Below are 25,683 nucleotides of genomic sequence, written 5' to 3'. Positions count from 1 at the left end.
AGACATTGGCCTCCAAATCCCAGCATTAGATGTGCCCCTCCTAAAGTGAGGGTTCTACACATGACTTTGCTTCTGTTCTTCCTTGTAAGAAAGTTTCCAGATGAGACGGTATTTTCTGCTTGTCACCAACGGGCCAAGGGAAGGGATCATGTGCGTACATTACACTGCTTAGCAACCAGCAGGCCAAGGGAAGGGATCATGTGCGTACATTACACTGCTTAGCAACCAGCAGGCCAAGGGAAGGGATCATGTGCGTACATTACACTGCTTAGCAACCAGCAGGCCAAGGGAAGGGATCATATGTGTACATTAAACTTCAGCTTTAATGTAAAGCTCTACCCAGATGCATCCTCCTCCTGTAGTAACAATGATTGCCTCCTGCAGGACCTGACCATGAAGACAGAGCTGGAAGCTGTGAACGGGAAGAAGGTGCAGGCGTCGGAGGTCTTCGCGCATGCCCTGCGATTCTTCAAGGAGCATGCCGTAAAGGTGAGCCTCACACACACCAAAGGTGATTGGGCTTCTGTTCAAAGTTGACCTGTCACCAGAACATCACCACGCAGTGGCGCCATTGCTCTGTGCTCAGGACTGACACATAATTCAGGTAATCCTAAACAATCCACTGAAACAACCATTGCATAAAAACAGACTGAATTTTCTCTCGATGCCACTACATGGCGCAGAGCGGCTGTTAGGACTCCCTGATCCTTATCTTTCACAACTGCAGCGTGTGGGGTGGTGTCTGTCAACAGATCAAGCTACAATTTCCAAACGTATTGAATTAAATGGTAATCAGATAAGATAGAAATGTCCGACATAACTGTGGGTGGGGCATATGTTGTAAGGAGCGTTTTTCAATTTGTGACTATCTTGTGTCTGATCAATTGAAGACATGTCACCAGCACACCAAAAATCCTTTCCGGATAACCATGCATTCATTTAATAAGAGCCATGTCAAGTAAAAACAATCGCTTTCGGGGGCCACACAGGGTCCCTTCATCAGGCTGAACATTGAGGTCATTGTTAAGGCTGATGAAGAGACCCTGCATGGCCCCCAAAGCGCTTGTTTTTACTTGACATGCCTCTTATTAAATGAACGCATGGTTATCCGGAAAGGATTTTTGGTGTGCTGGTGACATGTCTTCAATTGATTCCTGTAACCAGCGGTGCCATCCGCAGTCACTACAAGCACCCTCCCCTTTCCTTGGGGCATCTGGTAAGGAGTGCAACAAGTTTCTTTCTAGATTCTGTCTTGTGCCTGTGTCACATTATTTTTCTTGGATAGGGCAAGACCCTTGGCCGTCTTTAACGCAGGGCAAAAGGGGCCGCTGCCCAGGGCCCAATCATTGTTGTTGGGCCCAAAGCAGGTCCGGTGCTGCAAAACTCCTACCACTGGCCTTGCATTTCAGCACTGACAGCAGAAATATGGACCTACACCTGTGTACACAATAATTCTTGCACCGGCCCTGCCCTTGAGCACGCTAGAGATATCAACCATAACAATATGACCACCCGCCTAGTATAGAGTAGGTCCTCCTTTTCCCGACCCGTCCAGGCATGGACTCCACTAGACCTCTTGTCAAAGTCGCTCAAATCCTTACGCTTGCCCATTTTTTCTGCTCCCAACACATCAACTACAGGGACAAAATGTTCACTTGCTGCTTCATATATACCCCCATTTCCAGGTGTCATTGTAACCAGATAATCAATGTTATCCACTTCACCTCTAAGTGGTCATAATGTTATGGCTGATCGGTGTATATACTGTATGTATGTATGAATATATATATATATACACTATTTGTGTGTATTTTAGCTTTTTGCTGTACAATCTTCTAGACAGGTCACCTCCTTCCATGATTACACTGTGAGTGTAGGACGCTGTGCTGGCACCTCTTCAGGGGTTGGTCCATGACGCCCTGCAATCACAGTGTATCCTCAGTGGGTGTCATTCAACTGAGAAGACTGAGGACATCTAGTGGCGGAATTGAAGTACTGCGGGTGGGGGAAGTAGAATTGCAGCATTTTTTATATGTAGTGAAAACATACAAATTGTTATTTATTTTAAAATACAATGAGCATAATGATGGGGTGCAGAGCAAGCGCCATGGAAGGCGAAATATAAGCAGAATAAACTTCAGTTTTAACTGCAAGGGTAGGAACAATACCAATGAATAAAGATGGCAACACCGCTGTCAGCTGATTCCATAGACTGCGCTTATTATAAACGAGGACTATCACCCAAACTGTATACAAAGGAAGTCATGTGACACAGATAAAGGGAAATATATACAGATTATCATTGTATTGTATATAACTGTAACAACAAATGTGAACGGTCCCTAATGTAACGTGGAACCTGCAGATTAACATGTGTCTTTGTCGCAGGAACTGCGTGATCAGTGCCCCTCCCTGAATGAGAGAGAGGCCATACGATGGGTCATCACCGTCCCCGCCATCTGGAAGCAGCCAGCGAAGCAGTTCATGAGGGAGGCCGCTTACCTGGTAAAAACTTCAGTGCTAGTATGAAACAAATGTGAATTTGGAGGTGTGACCCCCAACACCCCACTGTATACATTAATGTTGCTTTTTCCAGAAGTCTGCACAGAACTTGAAGTCTAATTTCAGGCATCCCCTGCAAAGGAGTTTTCATATTAGATTTTTTTTTTTGCTGTACTCCTCCATGGCTAAGGGTGCCGTAGCTTTTCTCGATACAACACTGAGATTGCTCAGGTGATTCAGGCTGAGAAAGGTCAAAGTGCAGCAAACAGCAATTTTTTCAAGGCGGAGTGAAAATGAGTTTGATGCACATGGACCCCCAGAGATCCATCACTCAGACCGCACATTGTAACTTTCTTCTCCCTGCTGTAATCCCCGGTGTTACCCCAAACTCTATCATTTATAGGCTGGCCTGGTGTCCCGAGAAAACCCGGAGCAGCTCCTGATCGCGCTGGAGCCGGAAGCTGCCTCCATCTACTGCAGGAAGCTCCGCCTACACCAGCTGATTGACCTCAGCAGCAAGTCTCTGTTCAATGGCTTCCCCGCTGACCGCAGCATCGACTCCAGCTTCAGGCAAGGTGAGTGGATGATCCATTGTCAGCCTACGGGGCCAGGCCCATCCAGTTAGTGATACATTCTTTCACCCGGTCTTATTTTATTGTATTTCCCTGAAACACTCTCTGGGGTTTATTTATAGACAATTCTCAGAGACATTCTCCCTGCGAATCAGTGTGAAGGTTCTGAGCGAATAATGGCAGAAACAAACGTTCTTAGTATATTTTCTTTTCAGGTCGAATGTAATAGCATGTTATGACCACTAGATGGAGCTGAGGAGCATGATAAATAAGCATTTATTGCCTGTGCTCCTCAGCTCCATCTAGTGGTCAGTATGTATTCCCTGTGCTCCTCAGCTCCATCTAGTGGTCAGTATGTATTCCTTGTGCTCCTCAGCTCCATCTAGTGGTCAGTATGTATTAATTGTGCTCCTCAGCTCCATCTAGTGGTCAGTATGTATTCCTTGTGCTCCTCAGCTCCATCTAGTGGTCAGTATGTATTCCCTGTGCTCCTCAGCTCCATCTAGTGGTCAGTATGTATTCCCTGTGCTCCTCAGCTCCATCTGATGGCCAATAGTTATCTCCTATGCTCCTTAGCTCCATCTAGTGGCCAGTATGTATTCCTTGTGCTCCTCAGCTCCATCTGGTGGCCAATACCGTAGTTATCTCCTATGCTTTCCAATCTTTTCCGCATTCGTTCCAGTGTCTGCCGGGGGTTGGGGTGTTAATAAAAAAAAAAAGTGTTATTAATACAAATCATAAATATACATTTTAAAAAGTAAAAGTATTTTCCACCCAGCGAGGGAGCAGCTGCGGAGATCTCGGCACAGTCGGACATTCCTGGTGGAGACGGGGATGGGGGAGCTGTGGTCGGAGATGCAGGCAGGTAAGGGTTCATTTATCATTTTGAAGAATTCAGTATTTACTTTGGGAAATACTTTTTTTTTCTTTGCCCGGCTGCCATCTGGTGGCCAATACTGATAGTGCACACCGGGGATCATTGTGGGAATAAAAAGGCTTTTGAATGAAAGGAGAGGACAGGTCCACCTCTAGTACAAACTATACAGCTTTGTGTATAATAAGGTTTATGTGACCATCATCTGTGCAGAACAAATCAGTCTGAGACTCGGTCACATGGTCATTAGTCTTACTGTGGACAGAAAAGTATAGCTGTATAGTGCGAATATACCCTAATAGTATACAGCCATTTATTCCAAATGGTATACAGCTGTTCAGGCTATCTGTGCATCATCAGTGCAGTGCATGGAAACCATGGCACGTATGGAGTAGAGCTCAGACCCCAACGAGAACCATGGCTTCTATCGAGGAGGGCTTGAGACCCAACGAGAACCTTGGCTTCTATGGAGAAGGGCTTGAGACCCAACAAGAACCATGGCTTCTATGGAGAAGGGCTTGAGACCCAACAAGAACCATGGCTTCCATGGATTAGGGCTTGGCACCCCAGGAGAACCATGGTTTCTATGGAGAAGGACTTGGCACCTAAAGAGAACCATGGCTTCTATGGAGTAGGGCTCGGCACCCAATGATAACCATGGCTTTTATAGAGTAGGGCTTGGCATCCAAAAAAGAATTATGGCTTCTATGGAGAAGGGCGTGGCACCCAACAAGAACCATGCTTTCTCTGGAGTAAGGCTTGGAACCCAATGAGAACCATGGCTTCTCTGGAGTAAGGCTGGAACCCAATGAGAACCATGGCTTCTATAGAGAAGGGCTTGGCACCCAACCAGAGCTATAGCTTCTATGGAGAAGGGCTTGGCACCCAACAAGAACCATGGCTTCTATGCAGTAGGACTTGGAACCCATGGGAACCATGGCTTCTATGGAGTAGGACTTGGAACCCATGAGAACCATGGCTTCTCTGGAGTAAGGCTTGGGACTCAGCATGACAGTATAACCATAGAGGATATGAAGAGAAGGGACTAAAGAAATGAAAAAGCAGGGACCATAGGGGGTCATTACTTACCTACTCAATGCTCCTCCTGACAGCAGAGTGCCACAAAAAATACCCACTATTACTGGATATGGGGGAAATAATGATATCCCGCCTGCCTTACCTAATGCAGTATTTGGTTCCTCACTGGCCAATCGCCAGCCCTGAGCGCCATCACATGGGAGAGGGGAGTGTGCATAGCCCTACAGAAATGGCCTGTTTAATGGCCTTAGAGAAAATTAGGTCAGTGGCTGTTGTGTGGCAGTGCTGTGTAAATGTCAGGACTGGATGGCCATAAACAGATGTGTATGTAGCGTGCAGTTCGGCTGTGATTGTTGGTATGAGCGGAGCCGGTTATCTCCCGAAGAACCAGAGACGCCAATATATCAGCAGATTAAACTTTAATGATTACAGTCTGTGACCGGCCCCTAAAACATACACATTGTGAGGATCAGGAGCATTGATGGGACATGATAGACCAATCAGACTGCAGGGAATGAACGGGCTCTCATGGCTCCTCTCACAATGGAAGGATGGGGTTGGATGAGGAGACACGGGCAGTGATCCGAACTCGCCGTGACGTCCTGTGAAGTGTTTTATGAGTCCCGGGTGTGACGCGGTGAGGTCACCGCTGGAGTGTGAGTGGATGCGCGGGTGGAGCAGGATACGAAGCAGAGGGCTCAGAGCTAAAATTAAAGTCTTGTGTTTCCTGTGTGGGGGAGACGGGCGCTTTGTCCAGGACTCCTCCTGACCCTTTAAAGAGACCCTGTCACCAGGCAAAACATTTCCCTATAAGATTATATGAGCATTTAAAGGAGAACTATGGGGTTAGGGCTTTTCCCCATAGTTCTCCTTAGGGTAACGGGAGGACACAAACTAGCGTCCTCCCGTCACCCTAAGCTCAGTATACCGCAAGCTGCAGCTCACTATATACTGAGACCGCAGCTGAAGCGGATCCCGACAATTATGTCTGGATCCGCCCAGCTGCGTGAGTGACAGCTGGCTCCGCCTATCTAGAGGCAGAGCCAGCTGTACCCCAGCTGTTCTCCTTTAACCACTTCTGGGCCGTAAGACGGACATAGACGGCCGGCCGCTGAAGTGGTTATACCAAGAACAGGTTATACCTCCTGCTGTTAATGTACAAGCAATCTGCCGTCTATACAGCTGCCGGATCACTTGTACTGATCGGCGGAATGTGTCTTGCCCCCACCCCCCTCCGCTGTCGGCTTCCCCATGCTCCGCTGTCCCCGTGCGAGGGCCCGGAACCGGCTCGGCGGGTTTCCCAGCAAAGATCAGAGAGAGATCAGCAGGCTTCCAGCCGCTGATCTCTCCTCCAATCACTGGACCCGGAAGTGATGTGTATTGCACTATTTACAGTCTCCAGCCCTTAGAGCCAGGAGAAGAAGCTGGGGCAGCAGATCTGTGCTTCATCGGCTTCTTTGGGGGTCCCTAGGTGACATTAGGGGGTCTGAAAGACCCCTGATGTCTCCATAAAGGGGACCTGCCACACCCTATCAGCTATTACATAGAGGGCTTGTTAGCTCCCTATGTGATAGCAATAAAGTTCAGTGTAAAAAAGAAAAAATGAAAGTAACATAAAAAAATCTAAAAAAATCCAAACAAATTATTCAAGTGCCCCACCCCCCACGCGCGCATACATACGCAAACACATGTCGGTGCAAAAATGAAAATTGCGCCACGCGTGTTACATATCGCAGCAAACGTCGCAGTGAGAGCAATCATTTTAGGGCCATCAATCACTGATAACACTAAACTAATGAGCGGTAACAGCTTTTAGAGCTTTCCCTATGAAAAATGTTTTTTTTTTTCTGTGGCACAATTTTAAGGCTTGACATGTTTGGTGTCTATTTACCCGACGTGACCCCCCCCCCACCCGTCCGTACGCGACAAACTCCCGCCGCAGAATGAAGAATCTGACAGATGCCGGCAAAAAATAAACAATTGGGCTGAGCTAGATCCACCTAACTGTTTACATTTGTCCAGCACCCGTTTAAGTCTTCCCGCAGGTCCTAGACAAATCAAATAGAATGGGCGGAGTCGGCCTTGAAGTCACAGCTATCTCCGCCCAGATGTTTTTATTTAATGGTAGTCCAGTGTCCTGAAATAGCCTGATGACCCTGGTCTGTCATTAAATGACAACAACTGGGTGGAGCCAGCCATGAGATCACAGCTGGCTCCAACCAGTTGTTGTCATTTGCGGGGGGAGAACGGTCGGCTTTGGCAGACCATTCTCCCCGCTTTGGCTGTGACTTCGGCTCAGCCGAGCCGAAGCATATGCGTTCGGCTCGGCTGCCTTCGGCTGTTGTATGAGATATTGTAAATAGCCCGGACAGCAGCCCTTGGGTTCCACTGAACCGAAGGGCTCCGGTGGGCGAAGTAAGCCGACGGATTAGCCGAAGCTACAGCCTAATCCTTTGGCTCCTTAAAGGAGAACTATGAGGGGGGTGCTTTTCACTCACCTCATAGTTCTAGCCGATCTGTGACAATGAGACTGTCACAGGTCGGCTCAGTAGATCGGGAGGTGAGGGAACACATACCGGCGTTCCCTCACCTCTCGATCCTGTCACAGCTCTCTGCCCTTGACAGTGAAGGAGCTGGATTCCCCTCTCCCCGCTCCGATCTGGCGGAACGGATGGGGGAAGGGGGCGGGTACAGCTGGCTCTGCCTCTAGATAGGCAGAGCCAGCTGTCACTCACGCAGCTGGGCGGATCCAAACATAATTGTCGGGATCCGCTTCAGCAGCGGCGTCTCTATATAGTGCTAGCAGTAGCTCGCAGTATATTGTGGCGTCTCAGTATATAGTGAGTTGTAGCTCGCGGTATACTGAGCTTAGGGTGACGGGAGGACGCTAATTTGTGTCCTCCCGTTACCCTAAGGAGAACTATGGGGAAAAGCCCTGACCCCATAGTTCTCCTTTAATGAATAACTCTCATAGTCAGTCGGGATAATACCTTATTATGGCCACTAGATGGCGCTCAGTATCAGAGGAATAAAACACCTCATAGAAGAGATACAGTGTAATCATTGTAGAGAATGTTGGAGGGAATTAGGAAAGAAGTGTGACCATTGCTACATTTGGTGATAAAGGGGACCTCAGTGCCTCCACAAGGTCACGTCCGTGTAATAAAACTCAAATAAAGGTCTGGACTGAAGTCAGCATTCTGACTTCTTTGCTCTAGATCAGGGGTAGGCAAACTCCAGGCCCTCCATAAATGGCGCAACTACAAACCCCATTAGGCATTGCAAGCCACACTGACAGCCACGACTCCCAGAGGCAGGTGCATGATGGGATTTGTACTTTCACCACAGCTGGGAGGGCCCTGCTCCAGTGCGTCACGGTACCACCATTGCCGAACACCCATCATTTCATCTATGGCATATGAGCAGTTAGTGTGGAAGGGATTGTTACATTTCAGGTTCTCTTTACTGTCGGCCCAGATTTCTCTCTGAATCCCTCTGTTTGCTGTCTAGGTGATCGCTATATTGTAGTGGACTGCGGTGGCGGCACAGTGGACCTCACAGTACATCAGATCGAGCAGCTGCAGGGGACACTGAAGGAGCTCTACAAAGCATCAGGTGAGACAGAGACCACACGGTGATTATATATGGTCAGAGCAAAGATAAGAGGATGAAGCTTCCTATATCAGCCAATCAGAAGCAATGGCAGCCGGGATCCTCCTGTTACATTCTGCAGTGCAGGTTGCTCATTTTGCTGATCCCTATTCACTGATTATAAGAACCATCACCAGTGGGCATTTATGTATATCATATCACTATCTGAATTGTTATCATTGTGCAGCCTTATCTCTCAGAAATTACGTTATGTCATTTTATTATCTTATTAGTCACTTGTATTCTCTCCCGGCCAGAGCTCCTCTCTGACAGGGAGAGAATACAAGTGAATAACCGCACACGCATCCATCCTTCTGCACTGTTATAACAGATTAGGAGGGGGGATTGAGATTCTTATGAAATGCCTTTTCCTGAGGAGTTCCTTTTAAAGTGACCAAGTCAGTCCATATTAGACATTGTTTAGAATATAATGACTTCCTGATCTCTGGTGTTGTCCTGTCCTGGAAGGTGGTCTATATTAGTCATTGTTTAGAATATAATGTCCTTCTGACCTCCTGTTGTGTTCTGTCCTGGAAGGTGGTCCATATTAGACATTGTTTAGAATATAATGTCCTCCTCACCTCTGGCCGTGTTCTGTCCTGGAAGGTAACCCATATTAGACATTGTTTAGAATATAATGTCCTCCTGATCTCTGGCCGTGTTCTGTCCTGGAAGGTGGTCCATATTAGACATTGTTTAGAATATAATATCCTTCTGACCTCTGGTCGTGTTCTGTCCTGGAAGGTGGTCCTTATTAGACTTTGTTTAGAATATAATGTCCTCCTGACCTCTGGTCTTGTTCTGTCCTGGAAGGTGGTCCATATTAGACTTTGTTTAGAATATAATGTCCTCCTGACCTCTTCATGTTCTGTCCTGGAAGGTGGTCCATATTAGTCATTGTTTAGAATATAATGTCCTCCTGACCTCTGGTCTTGTTCTGTCCTGGAAGGTGGTCCATATTAGACATTGTTTAGAATATAATGTCTTCCTGACCTCTGGTCTTGTTCTGTCCTGGAAGGTGGTCCATATTAGACATTGTTTAGAATCTATTGTCCTCCTAACCCCTGGTCTTGTTCTGTCCTGCAAGGTGGTCCATACGGATCCGTCGGGGTTGACCTCGCCTTTGAGAAGATGCTGTGCCAGATATTCAGTGAGGATTTCATCCAGACATTTAAGGTCAAGCGTCCAGCCGCCTGGGTAGACCTGATGATCGCGTTTGAGGCTCGGAAGAGGACGGCCGCCCCACAGAGGTCCAACCACCTCAACATTTCCCTCCCTTTCTCCTTCATCGACTTCTACCGCAGACACAAGGGGCAGAACGTGGAGACGGCACTCAGAAAGAGCAGGTGATCCGAGGATGACAAACATGTATAATGTTAAAGGGCAGCTCCAAAAAAACATCTGTTTAGTATTCGTAGTACGGGAGTTCTCAGCACCCGATGTGGAGTCTACCATCCCCCAACCACAGCATGACTGGCTATGGCTTTTAAAGGGAAAGTTGAGATGAGCTTGTAACTTCAGCTACTTGAGATCCCTGTGGGGCAGTGGTTCTCAACCTCTCTAGGGCCGGGACCCCTTGGTAACATTTGCCAAGTTGTGGTGACCCCCAATGGTAAAATTTAGGGATGACGAGGCTGCTGCAGCGACATCTGGTGGCGTGGCGGGAGAACTGACACTGCTGCGCTAGGAGGGGGCTGAGGAGGACCTGAACTCAGTAATGTAGAGGGATGTTCACATACTTTTGGTGATATATTTGGTGTGATGGTCAGGGGCAGTGGCGTCACAAGGGGGGTGCGGCCCGCACCCGGGTGACACCATTGGAGGGGTGACACCAAAATGACTCGCAGTCATTTTGGTGTCACCCCCCTCTGAAAGGTCGCCCGACAGTATCAGGAGAGAGGAGGGGACCCGGCAGCATACCTTATCCCGTCGGGTGACTGTCCCCTCTCTCTGCCGGCGTCCATCACCAAGATGGCCGCCGGCAGGTATCAGAATACTGCCGCGTGTGATGACGTCATCGCGCATGCGCAGTGACGTCTCGGCGGGGGGACACTCGGTTACTGCTCCGGGTATCACCCAGCCTCGGGACGCCCCTGGTCAGGGGTCCACAAACTGAAGTTAATAACTGGCTGAAGTCATTCACTGTATAGTCTCCTCTTTTTAATTCTGCATCCACAGTCCAATGGCATTCTCCCCTAGTCAGGTGACTGGTTTTCCCTTGTGTGGATTTTGTTCTATGACAAGGATAAAGTGGACCTGTCCTCACAGGGTTCAGTCCTTCCCAGGTCAGTTAGCAGTTACCTCTAATGACTGAGACACAGTACCCCTTGTAAATAGAGCACTCTCATTATCGATCCGTGAGTCATGTGTAATCAGTTCCTGCCTCCTCCGCCATCACTCGGCGCTGGCAAAGTGTCCGCGGGGAGCGTTCTTACCACCGTGTCTGATGACTGCGTATCGATCCAGCTATCGCTTTCGATGTCCATATTAGACATTGTTTAGAATATAATGTCTTCCTGACCTCTGGTCTTGTTCTGTCCTGGAAGGTGGTCCATATTAGACATTGTTTAGAATATAATGTCCTCCTGATCTCTGGCCGTGTTCTGTCCTGGAAGGTAACCCATATTAGACATTGTTTAGAATATAATGTCCTCCTGATCTCTGGCCGTGTTCTGTCCTGGAAGGTGGTCCATATTAGACATTGTTTAGAATATAATGTCCTCCTGACCTCTGGTCTTGTTCTGTCCTGGAAGGTGGTCCATATTAGACATTGTTTAGAATGTAATGTCCTCCTGACCTCTGGTCTTGTTCTGTCCTGGAAGGTGGTCCATATTAGTCATTGTTTAGAATATAATGTCCTCCTGACCTCTTCATGTTCTGTCCTGGAAGGTGGTCCATATTAGACATTGTTTAGAATCTATTGTCCTCCTAACCCCTGGTCTTGTTCTGTCCTGCAAGGTGGTCCATACGGATCCGTCGGGGTTGACCTCGCCTTTGAGAAGATGCTGTGCCAGATATTCAGTGAGGATTTCATCCAGACATTTAAGGTCAAGCGTCCAGCCGCCTGGGTAGACCTGATGATCGCGTTTGAGGCTCGGAAGAGGACGGCCGCCCCACAGAGGTCCAACCACCTCAACATTTCCCTCCCTTTCTCCTTCATCGACTTCTACCGCAGACACAAGGGGCAGAACGTGGAGACGGCACTCAGAAAGAGCAGGTGATCCGAGGATGACAAACATGTATAATGTTAAAGGGCAGCTCCAAAAAAACATCTGTTTAGTATTCGTAGTACGGGAGTTCTCAGCACCCGATGTGGAGTCTACCATCCCCCAACCACAGCATGACTGGCTATGGCTTTTAAAGGGAAAGTTGAGATGAGCTTGTAACTTCAGCTACTTGAGATCCCTGTGGGGCAGTGGTTCTCAACCTCTCTAGGGCCGGGACCCCTTGGTAACATTTGCCAAGTTGTGGTGACCCCCAATGGTAAAATTTAGGGATGACGAGGCTGCTGCAGCGACATCTGGTGGCGTGGCGGGAGAACTGACACTGCTGCGCTAGGAGGGGGCTGAGGAGGACCTGAACTCAGTAATGTAGAGGGATGTTCACATACTTTTGGTGATATATTTGGTGTGATGGTCAGGGGCAGTGGCGTCACAAGGGGGGTGCGGCCCGCACCCGGGTGACACCATTGGAGGGGTGACACCAAAATGACTCGCAGTCATTTTGGTGTCACCCCCCTCTGAAAGGTCGCCCGACAGTATCAGGAGAGAGGAGGGGACCCGGCAGCATACCTTATCCCGTCGGGTGCCTGCCCCCTCTCTCTGCCGGCGTCCATCACCAAGATGGCCGCCGGCAGGTATCAGAATACTGCCGCGTGTGATGACGTCATCGCGCATGCGCAGTGACGTCTCGGCGGGGTGACACTCGGTTACTGCTCCGGGTATCACCCAGCCTCGGGACGCCCCTGGTCAGGGGTCCACAAACTGAAGTTAATAACTGGCTGAAGTCATTCACTGTATAGTCTCCTCTTTTTAATTCTGCATCCACAGTCCAATGGCATTCTCCCCTAGTCAGGTGACTGGTTTTCCCTTGTGTGGATTTTGTTCTATGACAAGGATAAAGTGGACCTGTCCTCACAGGGTTCAGTCCTTCCCAGGTCAGTTAGCAGTTACCTCTAATGACTGAGACACAGTACCCCTTGTAAATAGATCACTCTCATTATCGATCCGTGAGTCATGTGTAATCAGTTCCTGCCTCCTCCGCCATCACTCGGCGCTGGCAAAGTGTCCGCGGGGAGCGTTCTTACCACCGTGTCTGATGACTGCGTATCGATCCAGCTATCGCTTTCGACAAGGTGATCTCTGAGCCTCTGTGTTGACTTCACTGTGAGTTCAGAAGCCCATCTGTCTGTTATATCAGCGGGGGCCTTATAATAAGACGTTGTGTATCCATGGAAATCCGAATCAAATTCAATTTAAACTGAGGGGCAATGCTGGAAAGGGAAGGCGGGTTTTTATTTAAAGTCTACGCAGGGGCAAACTAATAATACAAAATGTATAGACCCTGCAAGCACAGAAACCTGCGGACCTGCCAGAAATACTCTCAGCTCTTAAAGAAGAACTCTGACCTGCCAAAATACTCTCAGCTCTTAGACCCTGTTCACACTGAGCGATTCATTGCACAATTTCAGCTCCAAAATCGCTTAAAATATCAGCTCAATGTCGTTCAGTGTAGCTTGTCCAATGCATTTCAATGGAGCTGTTCACATCTCACAGCTCAATGTCGCCTGTAGCTTGTCGCTCGAACATGACCTATTTTTCAGCGGATTTTGTGCGATTTGGCCCCAACAGACTTTATTGGTGTGGCTCAATGTCGCGCTACATTGTCGCACTAGCCCGACAAAAAGTGCACTGTAACTCAATGTTGCTCAGCTCAAAATCGCTCTGAAAAAAGCGCTTTTTTGGATGTAGCTCAGTGTGAACGGGGTCTTAAAAAAACTCACACTGCAAGGATTAAGTGCTTGTTTTGTCTAGGGGGCTCAAATAAAGCTACATTACTCCTGTTCCTTGGTCCCTCTGGGCCGCTAGACTGGTCTCAGCAGCCTCTTGTCCCCTTCGTTCTGGCGGTCTAAGGATAGTTGTCATCATCACGTTTTATGCCGGCCCATTTGACTTGCATTAGATGTCAGGATGCCAAAGGACATTTCATAGCTGGAGTGGACGGGGATAGAGGTGAGTGCTGACCGCTGTGGGAGCCAGCATCAGGTAAGTAAAGCAGCTTTATTTGAGTCCCCTAGACATAACAAGCACTTAACCCTTGCAGAGCAGGGGTACCCCCACTGCAAGGGTATGTTTTATCTTTGCCTGGAATTCTTCTTTAAGTCCAGTTGGGTTGACAACACACAGCACTTCTGTAGATTGAATGGTGTCAGCCCTGTTCAGTTTTCTTTTGCTGACCCTCCCCACTTTCCCATCTCCACAACATAAAGACTTTTTATTCTGTAGTCACAAGACTAGGAGGACTGATTTCTCTCATTGAGATTACACGGGCAGGGAGCACAGGTCACAAGACTAGGAGGACTGATTCCTCTCATTGAGATAACACAGGCAGGGAGCACAGGTCACAAGACTAGGAGGACTGAGTCCTCTCATTGAGATAACACGGGCAGGGAGCACAGGTCACAAGACTAGGAGGACTGATTCCTCTCATTGAGATAACACAGGCAGGGAGCACAGGAGAGCTCTGAATGGCTGACATGGTCAGCGGGTATTTTTTGCAGTTATTGAACAGATATAAAAAAACACTTTAAATGGTATATTTACCAGACTTAGACCAGACCAGAACTCCAAAGGGAACAAATCAGTTTTGGATAGAGTAGGAAATAGTTATTACTGACTGACATTCACCCTCTCTACTTGTCCTGGTGACCAAAATCATTTAGAAGACTGTGACATCATCGTGGGGTTCATAACCCTGATGGACCTGTGAGTTACAGTGAAGAGATCTAACCACTAGAACCTGATAGCAAAGAAACCCGAGAAGTCAGTCATTCTGAATGACTGAAGGCCAAGGTCATTCTGCTCTTGAACCACTTCTGCATGAGTGACTAAATCAGGGCGGACATGTTAAATATCAATAGTGTGTAATTAGTGGAGGTGGCACGGGAGCAGAATTATTATTATTATCATTATACAGGATTTATATAGCGCCAACAGTTTGCGCAGCGCTTTACAATATAAGGAAGACATTACAATCACAAGACAATTTAAAACAAGATGGTAAGGAGGGCCCTGCCCCTGAGGGCTTACAATCTAAAAGGGAGGGGCCAGTGATACATGAGGAGGTAGCTGTGTGGGGATGAATTGTTTTAGAACGCGATGGTTCAGTGGTTAGGTTGAGGTGGGATAGAAGCCTTCAGTCATTCATATATCCCAACAGAAAATTAGATTGTTGTACTCATCTTAAAAATTCCATTGAGGAACACAGGAAGTCATGTACCATCGGGTTATACTGCCACCTTCGGTAAATGACATCTTGTGTCCCTTCAAGTAAGAACATTCGATTTGTTTGTCATCTCTGCCGTGTGGTAATCAGATATTTCTGTTTGTCGTAGTGTGAACTTTGTGAAGTGGTCGTCACAGGGGATGCTGCGAATGTCCTCCGAAGCCATGAACGAACTCTTCCAGCCCACCATCCAGCAGATCGTCCAGCACATAGGTATGTAGAGTGACACTGGAAGCTTTGTAGTAGAGACAGTACTGGTGATGAGCATCGGGTTCTGGTCCACCACGAGTTCAACCCAAACCCAAGCTGTTCATGATTTGCCGAATGGGTGAATGATTTGCCTATCTAAGAACCAGAAGTCTTGCTGCACTCCTTACCGGAACATCCAAGAGACCCGTGCAGACGGGTGGGTGCTTGTAGTGACCACGGACGGCGCCGTGAATAACACAGAAGAAGAAATGATGTCACCAGCACACCATAAGAGTAATGTATCAAAAGTCCATTTAATGACACATTGCCATTCAATGTAAGTGCTTTCGGGGCCTCTGAACCTGATGAAGGGGACCCCTTGAGGCCCGAAAGCGCTTTCATTTAATGGCAATGTGTCATTAAATGGACTTTTGATACATTACTCTTATGGTGTGCTGGTGACATCATTTCTTCTTCTGATTTGCCTATCTTACCCACCTGCCCAACCTCCATCTGTTTCCCAGCAAAGCAGGATGCTATGTGGCCCTGCAGCCTCATTGGTTTTGATGGTGTGCCTACCTACGCCCTGCAACCAATGACACTGTGTATCCCAGGCTCTAGTGTCCTAACAACCAACGATGCTATGCAGGTCACACAGCGACATTGAATACTAGGACACAGTCGGCCCTGTGTTCGTTTGGCTGTGCACCAAACATGGCTGTCTGGCTAGGTTCCACAAACATTCAAGCGAACCAAACCGAGGCCAGTTTGTCTGGCAATTTATGGCTGCAGTTGACTTCAATGCAGGGGTAGACCAGAAACATTAGACCTGGGAGAGAAACCAAACCAACTGGCCCTTTCACAGTAAGGATGGTTTCCAGTGGGCTAATAAAGTGTACCTCACAAGGGGGCTGGTTTATAAAACTTCGCCCAACCATACGCTGGTATGCATACGGCATACAAAGAAATTTTAGACAACTGGGGGCTTCAAACATGGGGGGTTAGAGTTTGGTGAAGACCCTTTTCAATTTCACCATGACTTTCCCCTGTGCACAAAGCCAGCTCCATAGAGACCTGATCTGATGAGTTTGGTGGTGTGAAGGAACTGCACAAAGCTCTGACCTCAAACTTACTGAACTGGTATGAATTGGAATGCCAATGGTGAGCCAGGTCTTCTTATCCAACATCAGTACCTGACCTCACACATTGGCTGCATAGAAATAAATTCCCACAGTAGACCTGATCTGATGAGTTTGGTGGTGTGAAGGAACTGCACAAAGCTCTGACCTCAACCCTACTGAACTGGTATGAATTGGAATGCCAATGGTGAGCCAGGTCTTCTTATCCAACATCAGTACCTGACCTCACACATGTACTTTGGCTGCATAGAAATAAATTCCCACACACTCCAAAACCTTCTAGAAAGTCTTCACAGAAGATTTGGGACTGTGTAGGAAGGGAGATCTGGTTTAATGCCTACGGTTTTGGAATGGGATGTTTAACAAGCTCATAAAGGTGTCCACAAACGTTTGGCCATAGTGTGGTTCCAGGGACTGCTAAATCAGGGCAGTTAAGAGTCACACTTCCAGGGACAATATTTCTACCCAATCCCCACTCATTTTTATCTGCTGCTTTGTGCTCGCCATCTTGCAGCACCTGAGCAGTTGGAAGTTTTACTCTTTTGCCCTTTTTTTTTTCCATCAGTGGCTCAGACAGTCAGTTTTATCTGCCTGCACAGCACATGAATTGTGTTATCCCACAGTGTCCTCAGACATATCCCAGAATGATTCATCACCGAGCCATGAATAACCCGCAGGAGATGTATCAGATACGGATTTACTGGCAGACGTTCTAAGCGACATTAATAATGTATGGGGCAACCCCCGAAGCGAGAGAAAAACATCTGCAAGGATTATAGCACGGCTCCGATGGGATCTTCTGCAAGGCGAGAGCATCAGTCCGTTGTCTGCATTGTGCAGAATGAAAGGGACAGTCCATTCAAAACCGATGCTGGGTAGATGCTGGAGGGGTAAACTATCCATGGGGTTTTTTCTGGGTGACTCCACTGGTGAGATCTCTGTGCTTAGTTTCTGGCTCTGCAAACCATTAAGGGGAGGTGCTGACATCTTTGTTGGATTTTTTATTTCTATTTTATTGTGGCAACTGAAATAAAAGCAGGAAAAGAGCCCCAGAATTGGTGGGAGGAGATCAAGGGACTATCTAGGAATCCCTAAGCAATACACTAGGAGGTACATCTAAAGAGCAATGGTATAGGTTTACTATGTTCATGCCATACCATACCAGGGATAGTCCCCTGCCACTAAGATACCAGCCTGGCAAACCAGGCTTAAGGATGGTGTAACAAGAGTGCACAACCATTCTTACTTCTTGCCAGGTTGCTACAAGACTCTACAACAGTGGTTCTCAACCTTTCTATGGCAGGGACACCTTGGTAACATTTGTCAAGTTGTGATGACCCCCAACCGTAAAATTTAGGGATGCACCAATACTAGTATCTGTGTGGGCTCTCAGGTGGCTAGTGGGACTCTCTGGTGGCGTCCAGTGCGGGCTCTGTGGTGCCCAGTTGCAGTCTCTGTGGTGCCTAGTTGCGGGCTCTGTGATGATCAAGCACTGACCTCCCCTCACTCCTGCCTGCTCCCCTCTCTCTGATCCGCTGCTGCTGCAATGCCATCTAGGAGAACTGACACTGCCACGCTAGAAGGAGGCTGAGGAGCCTCTTACCTAGAGCAGCACCAGGCACGTGGGGACCCTCTCAACTGTGGGTTGTGACCTACTTTTGGGTCGCGACCCACAGGTTGAGAACCCCTGCTCTACAACTTTATAGAAAAGAGTCCAAAAAATGTCCTTTTCAGGCACACACCTAGCGTGAGGGTAGCTGCTTGTATGTCTAGGGTGCCAGGCTGGTAAAGGGAGGACCAACGTCTACCAAGATTTTGGAGTGTGTCTATGGGAATTCATTTGTGAAGCCAGGTACTGATCTTGGACCAGAAGACCTGGCTCCCAATCAGCGTTCCAAATCACCCCAGAGGTGTTTATTAGGGTTGAGGTCAGGACTCTGTGTAAGCCACTCGAGTTCCTTCAACCCCAAACCCATTAAACCATGTCTTTATGAAACTTTTGTATCATAGGAGGGAAAAGCTGTTGGTATTTATGCAATTGGTATAATATTCTTATGCTTCTAATCTGCAGGTGACCTCATGAACAAGCCAGAAGTAAAAGGCATCAAGTACCTGTTCCTGGTGGGTGGTTTCGCCGAGTCACCGATGCTTCAGCATGCTGTCCAGACTGCCTTCAGTGAGATCTGCCGGGTCATCATCCCTCAAGATGTTGGCCTGACAATCCTCAAAGGCGCAGTCCTATTTGGCCTAGACCCGACCATTGTGAGAGTGAGACGTTCACCTCTGACCTACGGCGTAGGAGTGCTCAATAAGTTCGTAGAGGGGAAGCATCCGAAGGAGAAACTCCTGGTCAAAGACGAGAAGAACTGGTGCACGGACATCTTTGACAAGTTTGTCTGTGTGGACCAATCGGTGGCGCTCGGTGACATCGTTCAGAGGAGCTACTGTCCGGCCCGCCTCGGACAAAGGAAGATCATCATCAACATCTACTGCTCCTCCACCGATGATGTGGTCTACATCACCGATCCGGGAGTCAGGAAGTGTGGCACCATCAACCTGGAATTGCCAGACATCAATGACGCCAAGACATTTCGGCGAGAGATTAAAGCCAGTATGCAGTTCGGAGACACCGAGATAAAAGTCACTGCCATGGATGTGAAAACCTCAAAAATTGTCCGAGCCGCCATTGACTTCCTGTCCAACTGATGGACAAAATCTCATCTCACGTGGACAGTAACTCCAAGCACTTAACCATTTGTGAAGCTCTGGACTGTGGAATTCAGAAATGCAGCGTTCGACTACATCCGCCATACACATTTTTGTTTTTCGTTGCATTTTTGAAACACATAAGAACCAAAACGAATGGCTGATTGAAGGGTCAACCCACCCAAAACTTATACCTCCATCATGGATTAATGCCACCTGGTTGAGTCACCCCACAGCCTTTTCTATTTCTTGAAGGACTCTGGCAGTGAGGTTTCTGCTCTGAAGCTATACTCTATGGTGGAGCTGAGAACTCAGGTGCAATGTAGGAATGAGCGGATTATTATGGTGAACTTGAGTTCACAGCTAAAACAGCAATTTGTTTTTGCCACAATTTTGTTGAAATGTGCCTCTAATTTCGCCATGCGGCGCTGCTACGTGAAATGAGCTTTAAGACATTCTATGTCATAGTGTGATGTGGTTTTGTTTATTAACAAAGCCATATGATTACCATGTTATCACTGACATGATAAGTAATGGCTCAAAGCCAGTCCCCTGCCACAAAGATACCAGCCTGGCAAACCATGCTCACAGGATGGTATAGTCCACTGTGATTATTCCCATTGCGACAAAGATACCAGTAATGGCAAACCATGCTCACAGGATGGTATAGCCCACTGTGATTAATCCCATTGCTACAAAGATACCAATAATGGGAAACCATGCTCACAGGATGGTATAGTCCACTGTGATTAATCCCATTGCGACAAAGATACCAGTAATGGCAAACCATGCTCACAGGATGGTATAGCCCACTGTGATTAATCCCATTGCTACAAAGATACCAATAATGGGAAACCATGCTCACAGGATGGTATAGCCCACTGTGATTAATCCCATTGCTACAAAGATACCAATAATGGGAAACCATGCTCACAGGATGGTATAGCCCACTGTGATTAATCCCATTGCTACAAAGATACCAATAATGGGAAACCATGCTCACAGGATGGTATAGCCCACTGTGATTAATCCCATTGCTACAAAGATACCAATAATGGGAAACCATGCTCACAGGATGGTATAGCCCACTGTGATTAATCCCATTGCTACAAAGATACCAATAATGGGAAACCATGCTCACAGGATGGTATAGCCCACTGTGATTAATCCCATTGCTACAAAGATACCAATAATGGGAAACCATGCTCACAGGATGGTATAGCCCACTGTGATTAATCCCATTGCTACAAAGATACCAATAATGGGAAACCATGCTCACAGGATGGTATAGCCCACTGTGATTAATCCCATTGCTACAAAGATACCAATAATGGGAAACCATGCTCACAGGATGGTATAGCCCACTGTGATTAATCCCATTGCTACAAAGATACCAATAATGGGAAACCATGCTCACAGGATGGTATAGCCCACTGTGATTAATCCCATTGCTACAAAGATACCAATAATGGGAAACCATGCTCACAGGATGGTATAGCCCACTGTGATTAATCCCATTGCTACAAAGATACCAATAATGGGAAACCATGCTCACAGGATGGTATAGCCCACTGTGATTAATCCCATTGCTACAAAGATACCAATAATGGGAAACCATGCTCACAGGATGGTATAGCCCACTGTGATTAATCCCATTGCTACAAAGATACCAATAATGGGAAACCATGCTCACAGGATGGTATAGCCCACTGTGATTAATCCCATTGCTACAAAGATACCAATAATGGGAAACCATGCTCACAGGATGGTATAGCCCACTGTGATTAATCCCATTGCTACAAAGATACCAATAATGGGAAACCATGCTCACAGGATGGTATAGCCCACTGTGATTAATCCCATTGCTACAAAGATACCAATAATGGGAAACCATGCTCACAGGATGGTATAGCCCACTGTGATTAATCCCATTGCTACAAAGATACCAATAATGGGAAACCATGCTCACAGGATGGTATAGCCCACTGTGATTAATCCCATTGCTACAAAGATACCAATAATGGGAAACCATGCTCACAGGATGGTATAGCCCACTGTGATTAATCCCATTGCTACAAAGATACCAATAATGGGAAACCATGCTCACAGGATGGTATAGCCCACTGTGATTAATCCCATTGCTACAAAGATACCAATAATGGGAAACCATGCTCACAGGATGGTATAGCCCACTGTGATTAATCCCATTGCTACAAAGATACCAATAATGGGAAACCATGCTCACAGGATGGTATAGCCCACTGTGATTAATCCCATCGCCACAAAGATACCAGCCTGGAAACCATGCTTACATGATGGTATGGCCCACTGTCTAGAATGTCTAGTTGGCCTCATCTGGCCAACTCGGTGTGTGCAGAATATCAGACGATGGACTCAAAGTTTATTTTTGTACTTGTATTCACATATTTCTGTATAATTATGTTGTGTAGTATTGGTTCTGTCTCCTGTGTATGACGTGTATGACTCCACCTTAATAAACCACTATGAAATGTAAGGACATCTCCGACCTATACTGCAGTGCTGTGCTGGAATCTGCATCATGCGTGAGGACTCTGCTCCCTACACTAGCTCTCCTCTCCTAACATACTCTGCACTTCTGGAGGACTCTGCTCCTTCCTCAAGCTCTCCTCTCCTGAAATACTCTGCACTGCTGGAGGACTCTGCTCCTTCCTCTATCCAACACTCTTCTCATGAAATACTCAGTAGTGGACCCAAGGAATCAACCACTGGTGAAAGATTTTATCTTGGCGCCCCCCTCCCAAGTGGGGGAAGGGGCGGGAGCAGATCTTACTGGCTGAGCGGTAGCTGCTGGAACGCACCGCGATTGCTGTGAAACTTCTCCCTGCGTTTTGGGGCTGGAGGGGGCGTGGCCGTGCATTGTATTCAATGGCACCGCTTCCACCCCCACCCCACCCCCGCAGTGTGATAGAACGCCTGGCAAAACCGTTTAACTGCAAACGCAAAAAATAGGGCAAGCCCTATTTTTTGAGTTTGCAGTGGAACGCAACGCTGGCAAATTTTTGCAAGGCGTTCAATCACACTGCGGGCGGGGGTGCGTGGAAGCGGTGGCATTGAATACAATGCACCGCCACGCCCCCTCCAGCCCCATGTTAGGGGAGATGTTAGGGCAGAACGGGGGAGGGGCAAGACTGGTACAAGACAACAGAAGGGCAACAGTGCCGTGTCAGATTCCTCGCATCACCTTTCATCATCTTGTGGAGTCACAAGGCGGCCCAACGAAGTACTGATGGAGTGGTCATAATAATCTGGCCACTCAGTGCATATGGCCGGGTCACACCACATGTAGACATCTAATGAATATCAGTCTAAAGGTGCCCATACACTGCACGATTCTCGTACGAGAATCGCAGGAAATCCCGCGATCGTACGATAATCGTGCAGTGTATGGAAGGCGTGCGATCGTTTCTACTGTACGGTCGCACGTCTTCCGTCGAACAAGCAGGCTGGAAAACCCGCCGGGAATCGTACAACTGCCGCACGCGCACACAGCCCGTTTGCAGTCATCGGAAGCCCGTCCCTCATTGCAGTCATCGCAAGCCCGCCCCTCAGGGGGGCGCGGCTTGCGATGATCGCAAGTACGATCTGCCTGTCCAAGATGGGCAGATCGTACGTTTTTTTAAGTACTTTACAACCCTCGCTAGACAAAAGTCTTGCGAGGGTTGTAAAGTGCATGGCCACCTTAATTCAGTTCTGTGTATTGTGTGTGCACCTGAGCTTCATATCATGGCACTGGGAGTGGGTGGTAAAGACAGTACAAAGGGTTCAGACAGAGTTCAGGCAAGTGCCAGGAGGCATCACAAGATTTTATAGGTAAACAGAGATTATTATGAACGCCGGGGAAATAAGAGCGTTCCTTTAATAACCAACCAAGGCCGAGGACGGTGAGGCCGTGTCTGTGTTGTGTTCCGTGTATCCGATAAATAGACATCAAGTCTGTTTTGTGTCATTCGAAGTAATCAGGCACAATGTAAAAACAGAATGTTCTGCTCGGCGGCTGTCATGTGTGAGAATTATTTATCGCTTGTGGAATAATCTCTCCGCAAATAAACTTGTAATTAACTTTCCGGAGCAGTGACGGTCGGCCTCTGCTGCTGTGGGGGCTGTCACTCCATCCCAACGGAACAATTTAGCGGTTCTGACTATGTACCATCACAGTCTTCATTAAAGGTCATATGCTGCAATTCCACCTCCGCCAGTGGAAATTTGTTTTATTTGTCTTAGTAGGAAACCAAGCTTAGGGAGCTACAGATGAGGCCTGCAGAGTGCCACCTGCTGGCCGCAAGTGGTAATTATGTAGGAAATACACTGCCTGGCCAAAAAAAGTCACCACCTGGATGGAGCTAAGCAAATAGGTCTGAGCCTTCCATTGGATAATAGGTCTGGGTTCAGCAACGTTATGTACACCAAAAATGAGGTCACCTGTCTATCTGAATATCCTGAATGCAGTGGCGTAACAATCGCCATAGCAACCCAGGCGGCCGCTATGGGGCCCGAGTACAGGGGGGCCCGGCCAGGGCATCCCTCTGATGTCGTGTGGGTCGCTATGGCATTTAGGGGTGCTGGCTGTCACTGACACAGCTCAGCAGCGGCGTTTCCCCTCTTTGCCGCTGCGGAGCTGTGTCAGTGACAGCCAGCAGCTACGGCAGAAGAGGTCGGCGTTCGCAGTGAAGGAGGAGGTGGGGCCCGCCTAAGAGCAACCCCCGCCTTCTCTTACGTCACTGGCTAGCGACCTAAGAGCAGGTGGGGCCAGTGATGTAAGAGGAGGCGGGGCCCGTTGATAGAAGAGGAGGCGGGGCCCGGCGACCACGGAGGCGGACAGCGCTGACAAGTAAGAGGTGTGCAGCCCATTTGAGACCCTGCAGAGCCCACTATAGAGAGCCTATGGTGGGCTCTGCAGGGTCACTCTCAGGTGGGCTCTGCAAGTGGCATAAATAGCAATCACGGGGCCCCATACAAAGTTTTGCTATGGGGCCCTGTGATTTCTAGTTACGCCCCTGCCTGAATGACCAGGTTTTCCCATCAATGGATTTTTTCCTCCCTGATGGCACATTGGGCGTATTCCAAGATGACAATGCCAGGATCCATCGGGCTCAGACTGTGAAAGAGCAGTTTAGGGAGCATGTGACATAATTGTCACACATGGATTGGCCACCACAGAGTCCAGACCTTATCCCCATTGAGAATCTTTGGGATGTGCTGGAGAAGACTTTACGCAGACGTCCGACTCTCCCATAATGAAAAATGAATGCAGCTCTGGATGGACATAAATGTTGTACCGTAATCAAAGCTAAAGGCGGTTCAATGAAATATTAGAGTGTGTGACTTTTTTTGGGCTATGCCGTATATTTCACACTTAGCTAATTAAGAAGATCAAATAACAGGGTAAATATCACAGATTGCCGGTACGGCTTAAAAGGTCCAAGTCTGTGGTGGCAGCAGTTACTTCGCTCTGATTCAAATACAAGGAGCCTACCTTCATGCTGGATGTGCCTGACCCTGTTCCCTCTCTCCCTGGAGTTAAAGCAATAAAAGAGAATCGTCTTGGAGCTATTGTCTGGACTTCAATCTGTCGGTAACCACTGGAAGTGGTAAGTGCTATTGGGGTCAGCCATGTGTTTTTAATAATCCCTAGACAGGCTATGGAAGACCCGATCATCCAGCGGCTCCTTCGGGGGTGAGCGCTACATAATATTAATGATGCTACAGAGCGTCTAACGTCCCAACAAGTGGCCCACCAGTACATTGTGTGCAGTCCTCTACTCCAGACCTCTAGTCAAGTCTGGAGCACAGAGCATGCTCCAGCAGGCTTTGGTACTGGAACCGCCGGCTGTCAGTGACAGTATACACTAAGTTTAAGAGCTGAATCAGCTATGGGGTTCTGCTCCTGCTGCTGAGTGCTCTGTAGGAGTGCTGCGAGCAGGCAATGTAAACACAAAGCAGAGCAATGGAAGTAAAGGGAATGGAAGCGCACGTGAAATTACAGGACGGAGGCTTGGGCAGAGTTGCTGCAGATCTCTCAAGCTTCTCCCTGCAGCAATAGATGGCCACTATAGTGATCTATTGCTGGCTGATTGCAGCCAGCAATAGATAAATATTAGAAGTGATCTGTTGCTGCACGGCTCAAGAGGGGGTTGGGATTAAGTCTCCATTGACCAGATCCATATCCCCCCATGAAGAAAATGAAAAAACATGAAACTAATAAATTAATTACAAACACCCCTAGGGTCACATCAAATACATTCTGGGTGACATTTGTGATCACAGAAGGAAAGGAAAAAGATGGGGCTTTTGGAGGTACCGATTGACAATTCCAAGACAGAATAAGAATAAAAAATTATTTTTATTAAATATTGATATAATAATTCTAGGGCTGTGGAAATGAAAGATTATTTTCTCGATTAATCGTTAAACTTTTTGATCGATTCAAATTATTTTGATCGCTAATGAAAACACTCACCTCCCCGCC

At 47.7% G+C, this 25,683-nt stretch overlaps 1 protein-coding gene across 3 annotated transcripts in view; it reads left to right on the top strand.

Annotated features, from left to right (window-relative positions):
- HSPA12B (heat shock protein family A (Hsp70) member 12B) overlaps positions 1–19,325 on the top strand; it is a 48,548-nt gene extending 29,223 nt beyond the window's left edge. For 2 of the 3 annotated variants that reach the window (XM_018569680.1, XM_018569681.1), the window contains 8 exons: positions 385–489; positions 2,389–2,505; positions 2,906–3,077; positions 3,853–3,939; positions 8,497–8,601; positions 9,725–9,983; positions 15,251–15,354; positions 18,541–19,175. In XM_018569680.1, coding sequence (XP_018425182.1) covers positions 385–489; positions 2,389–2,505; positions 2,906–3,077; positions 3,853–3,939; positions 8,497–8,601; positions 9,725–9,983; positions 15,251–15,354; positions 18,541–19,175 — 1,584 coding nt within the window. Of the gene's footprint in view, positions 1–384; positions 490–2,388; positions 2,506–2,905; positions 3,078–3,852; positions 3,940–8,496; positions 8,602–9,724; positions 9,984–15,250; positions 15,355–18,540 lie in introns of all 3 variants that reach the window. The other variant, XM_018569679.1, reaches the window with a different exon arrangement.
- The last annotated feature ends 6,358 nt before the right edge of the window (positions 19,326–25,683 follow it).

The sequence above is a fragment of the Nanorana parkeri genome, unplaced genomic scaffold, assembly GCF_000935625.1.
Source record: "Nanorana parkeri isolate BGI_ZX_2015 unplaced genomic scaffold, ASM93562v1 scaffold1379, whole genome shotgun sequence".
NCBI lineage: Eukaryota > Metazoa > Chordata > Amphibia > Anura > Dicroglossidae > Nanorana > Nanorana parkeri.
Note: the sequence above shows the minus strand (reverse complement) of the source record. Positions and strands in the feature narration are given on the sequence as shown.